This window comes from Tigriopus californicus, chromosome 7, assembly GCF_007210705.1.
Source record: "Tigriopus californicus strain San Diego chromosome 7, Tcal_SD_v2.1, whole genome shotgun sequence".
Taxonomy (NCBI): domain Eukaryota; kingdom Metazoa; phylum Arthropoda; class Copepoda; order Harpacticoida; family Harpacticidae; genus Tigriopus; species Tigriopus californicus.
In genome coordinates, this window is record NC_081446.1 from 6,823,208 (window position 1) to 6,836,443 (window position 13,236).

The window sequence follows — 13,236 nt, forward strand, 5'->3', positions numbered from 1 at the left end:
CCATTCCTACCAGAAACTAACTTTGTATCGTCAGCATAAGAAGAGAGACTGGCAGTAATACTAAGCTTTTGAAGCGGGGCAACGAAAATTATAAACAAGAGGGGCCCTAAGATCAAACCCTGGGGAACACCTGACTTTACATCATGTATGTCACTAAGGGATCCCTCAAAAATAGTTTTAATAGTTGACCTTTGTTTTGTACGCCCTAAACACAATACGAGTTGACGAAAGCTCTGCTTTAACTGAAGCCTAAGAGACGTCCTTTATTACAGGCACTATTACAAACCCTATCACCATGTCATGAAAGATCCAATTTTAGTCTGAAAGATATTTGTGGCCCTCTTTTGTTTGGCCATCCCAAGACAGTCTCTCAAAATCCCAGATTTCCGTCCTCGGTCCGGTCTGTTCTTAAGGGTTTTACAGTTCTTGTTTTAAATATTCCGTTAACCAATGGTTCGAGCATGGACACCAAGAGGCTTACGCACTTCCTTGAGCCTCTAGCCGGCCTTCAGCAGGCTCTTAGCGTTGGTTCCGATCCCAAGATTGCGCTTCCGAACATTGTTTTTGGTGGCCAACCATGGGAGGGTTGCTAATTAGGTTGCCTTAGGCTCAGGTTTGATAATTTGTGATACGCATTATGTTTTCAATAGTTCCTCTTAATGAAGACTTGGGTTTTAATGGCAAAAAAAAATACCTTTGAGCGGGAAGAAACCCCGTCAGAAAGATCTTACGAGACCCTTATTTTTTTACACCCTGTACATCAACTTCATCTTTCAAAGGAACAGTCATCGCCTACATTGAGTTCTTGTGAAATATTTATGTAAACCTGAATATTTGAATAAGTCACTTCAAGTCAATTTTCATTAACCTCCAGGAAGGAGAGTAACGCCAAGTAAAAAAAATCTATCATTTTTTTGAAAACAAAAAGAAAGCCCGACTAGATTTCTAGTTGACAATGTTAAGTAACTCTTTGTCAGTTGCCAAAGGAAAAAGACATCGGAATGCATTCACAACGAACATGGTTGAAAGACAGTCAGATTTAACTATACCAACTATAACAAACACCCGAATCGGGCTACCCGATTAAGAAAGTTCGACTATATTAGGTTCAGAGAATAGTTTAGTTACACACCACAAAACAGTTCAATGCTCGAATATTCTTCAAAATATTCGCCTTTTACTAGATAAGACATTCCACATATCAGGACACAAAAGAACACTATCTTTGTAAATAGCGAAACGGCGGCAATGATAATTATGATGGTGTTGGTGGTAGTAATAGTGGTGTTAATTATGTAATAATAATAGTAATAATAATAAAAAGTATTAATGATGACAAATACATAAAGAAAAACCTTTTGTTTAGAGTTTTTCTTTAATAGCATACACTGTTCTTAGGGTGGTAATCGGAACTGGGGGTTTCTTCCCAAGCCAAACTCAAGGGCAGTCGGCATCAAGTCGGTCAAGACAGAAGATAAGCAACTGTTTGTCCAATGTTTTTGGGCTTGGTCTGTATACTTGCAGAAATTGTGTACTATTTCATCTTTAATGTGGTCAAAAAGGGGAGGGGAGTGATGAGAAAATGGTAAGGAAGGGGAAACGGATTGATTCTCTTAAGCGGACGTCTTAGTTGTTTTCACCGGCTGGGGGGGCAGCTGCAGCCTCACCAGCTTCGTCACCATCACCTTGGGTGTCCGAGGTCCACAAGGTTAGGTTGTCTCGCAATAATTGCATGATGAGCGTACTGTCCTTGTAACTATCCTCATTCAAGGTATCCAATTCCGCAATAGCATCATCGAAGGCCTAAATTAAGCAAGAAGAAACGTAAATCCATTACTTAGTAGTGGTTGATCAAGAGGATTTGTCAATCCTAAGTCAATTTTCAAGAAAGCAACTGCTGTTAGCACACGCTAAGATGAATGCAGTCCAAATATGTTAGTGACAATCACTAACTCTACGCCAACTACCTGTTTAGCTAAATGACATGCCCGGTCAGGCGAATTGAGGATTTCATAATAGAACACAGAGAAGTTCAAGGCTAAGCCTAGCCTAATTGGATGGGTGGGCTGCATTTTGGACTTGGCAATGTCAAAGGCCTCCTGATAGGCTTTTTGTGAGTAGTCCACAGTAGCTTTTCATCAAATAATGAAAGAGAGAAATGCAAAATAAATATCGTGAATGAGGAAACATACCGATTTGGCCAATTGGCAGGCCTTCTCGGGCGAGTTGAGAATTTCGTAATAGAACACGGAGAAATTCAGAGCCAACCCCAATCGAATAGGGTGAGTAGGTTGCATTTTGGACTTGCTGATGTCATAAGCATCTTGATAGGCTTTTTGTGAATCCTCAACAACGGCTAAATCGAGAGGACGGAAACGTGTCATTGGGTTAAGTTAAGCAAAACGTCAATCGTTAGTAAGAAAAGATGAAGACTCTGTTAACAGATCAAAACTTATTTATGATCGATTTACCTGTCCTGGCGTCTCCGGTAGCAACCTCGGCAAGGTAGCGATAGTAATCGCCTTTCATTTTCAAGTAGAACACTTTGCTTTCCGGGTTACTGGCCTTGGCGATTAAGAATTTATCGAGAAGTCCCTATAACAAAAATGTCTCCGTTGAAGTATTTCACTAAAATGAAAACCATGGGGTCTGCACAGGAGTAACTTTCACTTACCAAGACGTCATTACAGATGTCCTTCAGCTCCCCTTCCACCTTTTCTCGGTATTCTTTGGCCATTTGCTGCTTCTTTTCAGAACCTTCGGTCTTTTGCTCGATGGAGGAGATCACCCTCCACGAGCTCCGACGAGCACCTACAACATTCTTATAGGCCACAGACAACAAATTCCTTTCTTCATTGGAGAGCTCAATGCCAGTTTCGGTGACGTTCTTCATACTGGCGGCCATATCATCATAACGCTCGGCTTGTTCAGCCAACTTGGCACGTTGAACAAGCTCGTCCTTGTCACCCATGATTTGTTTTTATTGTTCTCGTAAACTTTCCGGGTAAATATCTGAAATAATCAAATTAACCATTAGTCACCGTTGTGCCGGGGTAAGAGCACGAGAAATCGCGCTAGAACGTCGGTAGCATCGGTATGTGAGCTATTCGCCACAACAACCAATGTTGATAGTAGTATTTCTCTAGTTCTAGAAGGCGCTCCACATGCAGGAGGCACCTCCCTCATCTGGCCCAGACAACTGATAAAGCTATTCACAAGAACACGTACTTTGAACGCCGGCAGAGAGCACCTGTGCAAAGTTGTGTTGGGCGATGGCTCGTCCTGTTTTTTGGGATGAGTCATACTTTCAGGACCGACGAGGCGCGCTAAGGACTGAAAACTGGAAGATACAGCATGGGCTCATTCGAACCCATTTGGTTGGAACTCAAGATCCCTTAAAGACACAAGGCTACCCAATTTAGGGGTGGATGATTGGCTTGGAGTGAAAATATACCAAAGACCACCACAAGCGCCTTGGCGAAAGTTCTTCAGCTGGTTGACGACAGCTCTCCGGGAAGAGAAACGACTTTCTCACATTCTAAGCAACGGCGACCAGAGAAGGGGCCCTCCACAGCGAGATCTAGCCTTGTGGAACCGAATAAGGTCTCGGCAGCTCAGCTTATGCGTAAAAGGGTGCAAGATCATCATGGCTTGACTTATGCGTTTTCGATCACGCCTTACTCGCTTGCATCCGATATCCAAGACTAGCTTGGACTAGCCGTGACGTCGTCATTCACGACGTTCGTTTCCTTCATTCAAGCTCTTTTCGTTTCGCATTGCGTTCAAGAAAAAAGTTGGCCAGATATGACAAGAAAAAAAGCTAGACAGTCCTTAACAAACCCTAGCCAGCTAGCTATCTAGCTAGCTAGCTAGCCCCCTGATATGGAGTCACGCCCTCACCAACAACACTTGGGACAAACCCTCGGCCAAAAGTGAGCCACTCCTTCAACTGAAAACACCTACCCTCCAGCCACCCACCCACCCACCCACATCATCTTATTCCTACCCTCCCGCAAAGCGTGGAGGGACTTAAAATAATAGTCGAAGAGGTGCCATGCAGGTGGTCCTCCCCTTCGATCCTCTATACATCTGTCGAGCCACTCCCATGTGATTCAACGTCCCTCCTGTGGCCTAGATGAGCGTGTGCCCGTCTATCTGGGTCTGCATGGCCTCTGACAGAAGTTCCCCACTCCTCAAGAGACGGCCGTCCCTCCCGTTTCTGACCCCCCCGACTCGAAATACATATACACACACATGGAGCCTTCGTACGGATACCTCGTCGACCCGCCCCTCCCACACGTGAAACCCGCTCCTAATGGCCTCACCCCGGCCCGGGCGGGGTGGAACTTGGCCTCGACCGTGGATTTCTTACCTGACAAGATCTGCAAGTGCTGAACACACAATTGATTCGAACTCGGTCCTTGACTTGTTCCCCTCTTGAAGCGATTCTGCCGCTCGGATCAAACGAACGAAGAAGGAACGAGCGAACGAACGAGCAAGATCGACGGAGCCCCATGCCGACGCCGAGACATGGGCCGACGAGCAAACCCAGGCGTTTGCCCGGGGAAAGGAGGGGCGACGCCACTCTTCGTCCCATCCTTCTAGCTTGTCGCCTTTTCAGACACTCCACACACGGCTGACTTGGCATTGGTGTTTGGCTGGAAAAATCTAGCCTAAACGCCGACGCAGCTTCATTTTCGGGGTTCACTTTTGAAATTGGAAGACTAAAAGAGAGTCAACGCAAGTAGGGGTTTACGGGGTATTTCGGCCCTGAGTAATCTCTTAACTATGACACATTTTGAGTCAACGAAAATATTCGTGGCATCAGGGGTTTGAACTCTAGTTTGGAAGAAATATACATTGCCTAGTCATTTACCTAGTAATGTTGGTGGGTTGAAAAGACGTTAAGCATACCTTACACTGACTTCGGAAAAAGAATGACGTCAGATCCGCCTTGAAACCGGGTCTTTTCAAGTGGTGGCGCGAATGCTCGATTGACTATCTAGTGAAAGTGCGAGCTAACCGACCTTTAAACCGTAACAAAACCTCTGAACCAGTCGCCCACGAAAACCCACAAGGATATCAGAACTGAGTTTTAGCATACTTTAAATAGAGACCTCCTTCAAGGCTTCAACGTAGTAAACGGTCTACCCCGTTTGAACAGTTCATTCCGCGTATCGACGTATTCGTGCTAATAGTCCAAATTTTCATGGGTTTCAATAGTAATAATAACAATAATAATAATTATAATTTATTTACCGTACACACACGGATGTCTTGAATGGATTCTAGGCACAAAAGTATGATTACACTATCACTCGAAAGTATATCTGATCAGAAATCGAGTTTGAATTTGATGATCGATGATCCCCGGGTATTGAGGTTTGGTCTGGAATGGTTTGGAGGAAGTTATCCAGGTCCTCCTAGAATTTGGGAAGTGGATTTTTTCCAACATAGATGAACCAGACGGAAGGCAGTTTGTTGTAGAGTTTCGGGCCTCTCTCAAGAAATGAGTGGCGCATGATTGACTCAGTAGCCGCATTTTTGTTGGAGTTCCAACGGGGTTGGATGCATGTAACACGTTCATTGTCTCGTTAGACGAAATTAATGTCCGTGTTATGGGATAGCTCATGGAAACACTTAAAAGTATGTAATATGGCATACCGTTCGTGTATCCTTTGCACACTATTCAGGTGTAGATTGAGTTTCCATCATCCTGAAGAGTCCTGGAAAAAAAAATCTTTAAGTTGAAAATAGTACGAAAAAACTGAAAACATGCGAAATAAAGGTGTGAAAGTACAAAAAGGTGTGAAAGTACAAAAAGGTGTCAAAATGCAAAATCAAGTTGTAAAATAAAAAAAAAACCGTTGTTACAACGGAAAAAATGTCGTTTTTTTGCCCCTTTTGCCGCGTTTTTTCCAGTTATAAAATGCTATACTGTAAACACAGCTGCATTAGCTTGATCATCCATTGATAATGGTTCTTCATTTCTTTAATGGTTTTGCTTTGGGTTTTCATAGGCCTTACTAATCGTTTCAAGTAATGCAATCCATGGCACTATTAAAACGAAAGTTTATAGTTCGTCCAATCGTTATCTCCTTCACTTTATTCAACATCTGATCTACAAACGGATTAAAATAGAGTTTGAGTAGGAAATTTGAATACAGGGTTGATCAGGAATTTCGGTCAGAAACTTGTCCAAGCCTGACTTCACAGCTGTTACCTTAACAACACCGTCAGGTCACCGGTAGAGAGAAGTGTAAAGCTTTGGGATTTTATACTAGTGCGCCCTCTGGTTCTACCGTGAAGAACGTGTCACCGCACTTCTTACTGATGACAAAATGTTGGCACCAAATATTGTTTTTGTAATTCTGCATGTTTTTGTCACTTGCCATGTACTGACTTCGTTATCAAGTGAATGTTGAACTCAAAACTAAAAATAATTTTTGAACGATTTCCTAAGACGGCGAACAATTTTGTCAATGAAAATTTGGAAGCACTGGATGTGCTTAAATCATTGTAGTTTTTGCCACGATTGTGGCGCAGCCTGACGAACTCACACAACTGAAATCTGATCCCGTACTTTATTCCCGATATATTATAATTATTTTTTGGTTTGGTTTTTCGTATGCTTTACTAGCCGCTACAAGGGCTATGACTAAGTGAAAGGTTATCATTTGTCTATTCATTACCTTTCAATATTGATATGATATTTCGTCTACCAACGAATTTGAGTTGGCAGACCAAGCTAGTCCTTGAATGTAGGGTTGATCTGGAATGCTATCTAAAAATTTGTCCAAGTCTGACTTGAAAGATGCAACCGGATCAACAAGGCCTACGTATTCCCTACGAATATTAGAGGGAAGCAAATTAAACAATGAAGGAGCCCGAGAAAGGAGATGTAGACTTCATTGTTAGAACTAGCCTGGATTCTCGAAGGCTTAAAGGTGCTCTCAAAACGCACATAAGCCTCTACGGTCACTAGAATTGACCCTAAATCCTGGCTTGGGACAAAGCTCATGGATACTTTTGAAGATGTACAGTATCAGATACCTTTCGTACCTTCTCTGAACATTGTACAGTCCCAACTTTTCTAGTCTCTCCCAATATGAGAGCTCTCTCATTCCTGTGATGTTCCTAGTGAAACATCTTTGGACTTGTTCGACCTTTTGAAAACCTGCTGAACTCTTGGAGCCCAAATTGGTGAAGCATATTCAAGATGTGGCTGAACAATTGACTTGTACAGAGTTAGCATCATGATACTATCTCTGGACTTAAGCGTGCAATATATCAAAACGTACATTTGAAAGGCTCTTATCCACCTTCAACTGGATATGCTCATCAAAGTTTCCATCATATTGGAGGACTACACTTCAATCTTTTATAGATGTGACCTGCTCAATATCTACGAGTGGAGTATTCAAAGGAGTTGACCCGAAGGTCATTGATTGGAATTTCATTCCCTTCAGGGCTATATTACTCTGAGTAACCCATAATAGATTCTTTCTTGATCCTTTGCAAGGCTTGTGGAAACTTCGCCATTCCTACCAGAAACTAACTTTGTATCGTCACCATAAGAAGAGAGACTGGCAGTAATACCAAGCTTTTGAAGTGGGGCAACGAATATTATAAAAAGGAGGGACCCTAAGATGGAACCCTGAGGAACACCCAACTTGACATCATGTATGTCACTAAGAGATCCCTCAACCTTAACAATTTGCTTCCTATCATGAATGAAGCTTCTTATCCAATTGAGAACCTTGCCTTGGATCCCAATGTCATGAAGTTTATTAAGCAAAAGACCATGATCTACCTTATCAAAGGCCTTGGCAAAATCAAGATAGACAACATCAAGTGACTCGTGTTTTTCCAGTCCCTCAATGACCGGCTCTAAATGCTCAATCAATTGGGTAACCATGCCAAAATGTGCTCGAAAGCCGTGTTGACTAAGAGGAAGGACTTCATTGACTTCAAGAAATTCAACAAGTTTGGACTTCATGATCTTATCAAGCACCTTTGCAATATTCGAAGTGAGAGAAATCGGCCTATAGTTACTGGGGAGCAACTTATCTCCCCATTTAAAAAAATGGAACAACGTGAGCTAACCTTAGTTAAGCGGGAAACTTACCCTGATCCAAGATGCAAGGCATCAAGTACGAGAAATCAGGAGCAAGAACCAGTAAGCATCTCATCACAAACTGAGATGTCACACCATCAGGACCAGGAGATCTCGAAAGCCTCAAGTCCTTGATGGCATCTAAAGCATTTTGATCTGTGACTACAATATCAGCAAGGTGCTCAATTTGACCAACAACATCAATCTCAACAGACTCGTCATTAGAACAATGAGCTGTCTTGCTTCTAAATTCAGTGGGGTTGAAAATACACTCAAGAACTGATCTCCAAGCATGTTAAGCATATCCTCTACATTGCTAATAACTGCTCCATCAACCTCAAAAGGCCTAACAGGGTGTTCCATCTTTCTCTTAGAGTTTGCATAAGTGAAAAAAGCCTTCAGATTCGACCTGACCACCTGAACCACCTTACTCTCAGTTTGTAATTGGTCATTTTCGATAGAAGCCTTAATCTTGCCCTGAATTACGTCCAACCTTTTTGGAGACTACCCACAATTACTGGATTCGAAGTGCCCTGCAGTCTTTGTGCTGGTTTGCAACTCGTTTTGAACAAAGTCTTGCTATATTTTGGATTTTTTGTCCTTGTCCAACCTTTCGGGATTCATTCAGAGATTACTAGACTAGAGCAAACTTCCTCAAAGACTGAAACTAATTTAGCAATGGCTGCATCTACGTAGAGGGCTCTAGCTGCATCTATTGAAGATTCCTGTTTCAGATTTAAACATGGCCCAGTTTTTCAATTTTTTTTACAATCAACGGCCAATGTTCATCTTTGAACTTAGACTTAGCCAGACCGACCTTTTTGGTCGGGCTTACTCTAAAGCACGCCGACTTTTGAGTAATGGTCGACCCTATCTTAAGAACATGATGATCTGACAGATTACTAGATGTCACATGAACATACTGGATCATTGGAAAAGACCAAGTCGAGAACGCTATTCTCTCTAGTGGCTACACCAACATGGTGGGAGAAATTGCGCAAGATCGCAAATTCTTCCAGCTTTTCGAACGACTGAGATGTCGATTTTGAAATGGGAATATACCCATCGGGACTAGTCTTCCACTCTACGACGCTAGCCGAAAAATTAAAGTCCCCTACAAAGAAAACCTTCGAGCAAACTGCCAGATCCAACTCATTTTCAGTGAATTGGAGAGCTGACATAAAGGAGCTTACTGAACAAGAAGGGGGCCTACACATTGTTACAACAGACAGATCAAGCTCTTGGATATGACAAACTAAGACCTCTATTTCTCCATTTGAAATTTGTACATGACTAATGTGCAAATCATTCCTAACATATAGGCATACATCCCCGTGTGGGAATATGGGATTATCAGGGCGTATCCTATCACAACGAACTAAGATGAAACCAGCTATGGTTAGTTCTTTATCTGAGACCCCTGGCCGAAGTCGGTTTCTGTTGTAGAGATGAATGAAATCTTCCTCTCAACGGCTAGTTCTTCTAACATCTTAATTTTTGTGCTGTCTTTTTTCGAAATCAGACAATGCACGTTCACATATAGCATAGCCCCTTTACGGGCCTCTCCTTTGACGGACCAAGTTCACAAGATCTTGGACCATCCTCTCCAACCGTAAAAATCCCTCTTATCAACAAAGCTACGTTCTACTGGAGGGAATCCATGAGCTATTGGGGATGGTCGGGTTTGAGGAATGGGTTGGGCAGCTACATTAGAATAGGAACGAATTTTGGGAATAGGGGTGGGGCAAGGAATATTAGGGAGGAGATTGTTTTTAGGAATAGGGGTGGATTGGGTATTTGAAGGAAGAGGAGGGAATTGGGAGAGAGGGTGGGGAGGTAGGGGGAGAGGGAGAGAGGAAGTTAAATGGGTTAAGGTAAGGGATTGGGTTGGGATTAGGTTTAGGAATAGGGTCAGCTCTAAGACTACGAAACTGAACTTGTCTGTACCTTTGCTTCCTTTGCGTCTCTTCTACATGGACAGAGAGGTACACCGTACATTAAAGCACGTCTCATGGACCACGTCAGTAGTGGAGTGGAAAGCTCGGTCGAAGATCGAACGTCTTCTAGCGAGGTTTTGTAGAGCTATGCGTTACCTCCTGATCCGATGTATTTCCGCTGACAGAGTGCTCAATGAATTCCATCTTCACGTTCAAGTACTCAATTAGGAGGTAACGCAAAACTAAAACGTCCTCTAGCGAGGTTTCAGAGAGCTTTCCATTCCACTACTGCCGTACTCCATGCATGGACTGACGGCACATGTACGGGTGGAAAAAGGACAATCTACTTTCAAACATTCTTTCTTTCTTTTGTACTTCTCAAGGCCGAACTTTAGAACTTTTTGACACCATTTAGGGTGGTCAAATTGACAGCTGTTTCCTTCTTCAGGCAGGGATGAGAAATCATTAAAAGCCATTTTTGACCATGTGGCAGAAAGTGGCTAGAAATTCCTTCAAAGTCGAACTTTGCCATTGCTGACTTCAGGACAAGGCTGCTTCCGGTAAACAGGACGGACTGTTTTCACTAAAACTGTCTTTTCGCGCTCTATTTCAAGAGGAGGTATTACTTCAACCTATATATTGGTCAAATCTGTTGACTTCTCAACTACTGGGTGAGCCTGTTGTTCAAGCAGCGCCCTGGTCTGATTGACCCATACAGCTAAAGCCTCTACAATAAAGGGCTTATTGACTACGGAAGGATCCTTCCCTGCCAAGACCAACTCCAAACATTGTCTAGCCTCTTTCCTGACTTTTTCAAAGATATTTTCATCATGAATGCAGAGGAACCATCAATTAGCAGTAAAATCAAGAGACCAAGAAAAAGAAGAACTAAAAGCCTATGCAATCAAAAAGAGAAGTTACTTAGCCTGGAGGTGATAAGAAAAGCAGCTATGATGCGATTTTTTGGCTGCTGAACTATCTTGGCGCCCTGCTTAGCATGCCTCTTGGAACTTAATACTGGCTACCTTCGTTTCCGTTTTCCTTTGTTTCTCAACCAAAAGTGAAGTACTTTTGGCCGGCAGAATATAATAATTGACGTCAATTGTTCAAAATTCAGCTTTTCATATCTTCATTTTGGCAACAGCCTTTGGTTTCAAACTTTGAAACCAATTCTAACGCCAAGAGAGTTCTGATTTCAACCAAAACAACAGTTCTTTTTTCTTGATCTGATTCTAGTAAAAGACTCGAGTCCCCTAAAGATCGAGTAAAAAAATCAAAGAACTCACCCCAGCACTATTCCTGACTTTGCCAAACTGAAAAAGAGAGTTGAATTTGATATAATTGCCAAAACTTCTGGGAGATTTAATTTTTCCTCTTCAAGAGCCCCAAAAAAGGAAAATCAAATGAAAATGACGGCAGAGGCTTAACGTGCGTCTTGAGAGCATCTTCAAGCCTTCGAGAATCCAGGCTTGTTAAGACAATGAAGTCCAACACTCTTCTTTCTTGGGCTCCTTCATCATTCAATTTCCTCCTCTCAAATATTTGTAGGTAATATGTAGGTGTTGATCCAGTAGCAGGATTGAAGTTAGACTTGGACAAGTCTTTGACTAAAATTCCCGATCAACCTTATATTCAAGGCTCAGCCAGATCAGTCAACTTTATTTTGTTGGTCGATCAAATAAAGTTGAAAGTAAAGTTAAGTAAAATGAAAACAATTATCGTACTGAATTGCTGGGAATTCCATTCCCAATAGCGTCTGCAAAAAGAAAAAACTGAAACTGTTAGAAAAGAGTCAAAAAGCGTCCAAAACATGAAAAAGTGAAAAACTGCCTAAAGCTTCCAGTTGACCGAGTGTGGAAAAAAATCATTGGACAAAAAATGTAACGCTACTTTGTTCGATGTGGGCCAATGTACGCACTTCTTGAAACATGGATTACGACAAGCTTCCCGCAAATTCGACCAACTCTTGGGCAAACAACTCTGGGATACTTTTCGAAATATAACAATAAAATAAGAAACTTAGATATTCTCAATTAAAGGAAAGCAATTTAGCTCCTTTATTGGTATAGTGTGTTCAATGTTCCATAGTCAAAAGCTTATGTAGCTAACCAAGAGCTGGCCTAAAATTGAAATTTCATGGAGAAATAACAACATAATTTTGATCACATCTCCTGAGTACCTGAAGTATGATTTTGATCCCATATGTGGTCAAGTTAAATTTTTAACAAGATCTTTTAAACCTATGAGATGCTAATTTTGAATGAAGTGAATGGTTCAGGAGAAAACAAATTTTTCCTTTTCTTTGCTGTCGACATCTTTAGAATTCCGTAGCCAATGTTATTTGCGTCCTTTGTCTTTCGTTTAATTTACAAGGGCTTGTTTTGGAAAATTGAAATTTTCAACGACAAATGTTGTACCAATGGGCACTGAAGATGCAAAATAAATAATAAAAAAACAGCAAGATTATCTGTTTTGAATCAAGGTAAACTGGCAATTACAATGGACAGAGAGTAAAAAAAACTGCTAAAAAATGTATCAAATGTGTCAAACCTAGATGATCAATCCACGCCTAACAAACTACTTTAAATTTGGCAAATGCAGATATGCCCGCTTGCAACCTCAACAATACAAGTTATTTTCAATAATTACCTTTTGTTCGTGTCATACGAACCAAGAAGACTAGAAGGCTAGTCAGAGAAACGACACTCGCGAGATTTCTGAGATTTTTTGGGTGCCCTTGCGGTTGCCTGGTGTGTGCGATGGGGATCGGCTTTGAACATATTTAGTTACGTGATTCTCAAAATTAAGTTCCGCTTTCAGGGAGCCAGGGACTTGATGACTCGTTTGTCTGCTTTGGTTGAAACTGAGTAACGCAAGAGAAGTCGATCAGCCCGACACCCTGTTGCTAGTGATGGGATCAAACAAATTTTCAAAATCAGGATAGCCAGAAAACTAGGAAAGTCAAAGCACGGGCCGTTTCTAACGTATCATAGAATATTAGGCTTGACCAAAAAGATGACCCTGGTTTGATCAGAGAAAAATCAGGGTTACTTTTTGTGATTAACTAACGGGTTTTCGATTTTCCGCTAGTAATGCCGCATGCCATTGAAAATGTAAATTGGTAGCCTTACTTGCAACCTCCGGTGATTTTTTGTTTGATCCCCTCAGTACCTGTTGCCCAAC

At 41.8% G+C, this 13,236-nt stretch overlaps 1 protein-coding gene across 2 annotated transcripts; it reads right to left on the minus strand.

Moving 5' to 3' along the window:
* Window positions 1-1,083: 1,083 nt before the first annotated feature.
* On the minus strand, window positions 1,084-4,534 carry LOC131884228 (14-3-3 protein zeta). 2 transcript variants are annotated; one of them, XM_059231935.1, is made up of 5 exons: window positions 4,373-4,534; window positions 2,675-3,012; window positions 2,472-2,595; window positions 1,968-2,131; window positions 1,084-1,803 (listed from the first exon to the last, which is right to left on the minus strand). In XM_059231935.1, exons 2-5 carry the CDS (start codon window positions 2,969-2,971, stop codon window positions 1,627-1,629), a joined length of 762 nt encoding a protein of 253 aa, XP_059087918.1. In that variant the 5' UTR covers window positions 2,972-3,012; window positions 4,373-4,534; the 3' UTR covers window positions 1,084-1,626. The 2 variants fall into 2 exon arrangements, with proteins under 2 accessions (XP_059087918.1, XP_059087917.1); XM_059231934.1 differs by lacking the exon at window positions 1,968-2,131 and adding an exon at window positions 2,193-2,356 and having other exon boundaries at window positions 4,373-4,533.
* Window positions 4,535-13,236: the final 8,702 nt, after the last annotated feature.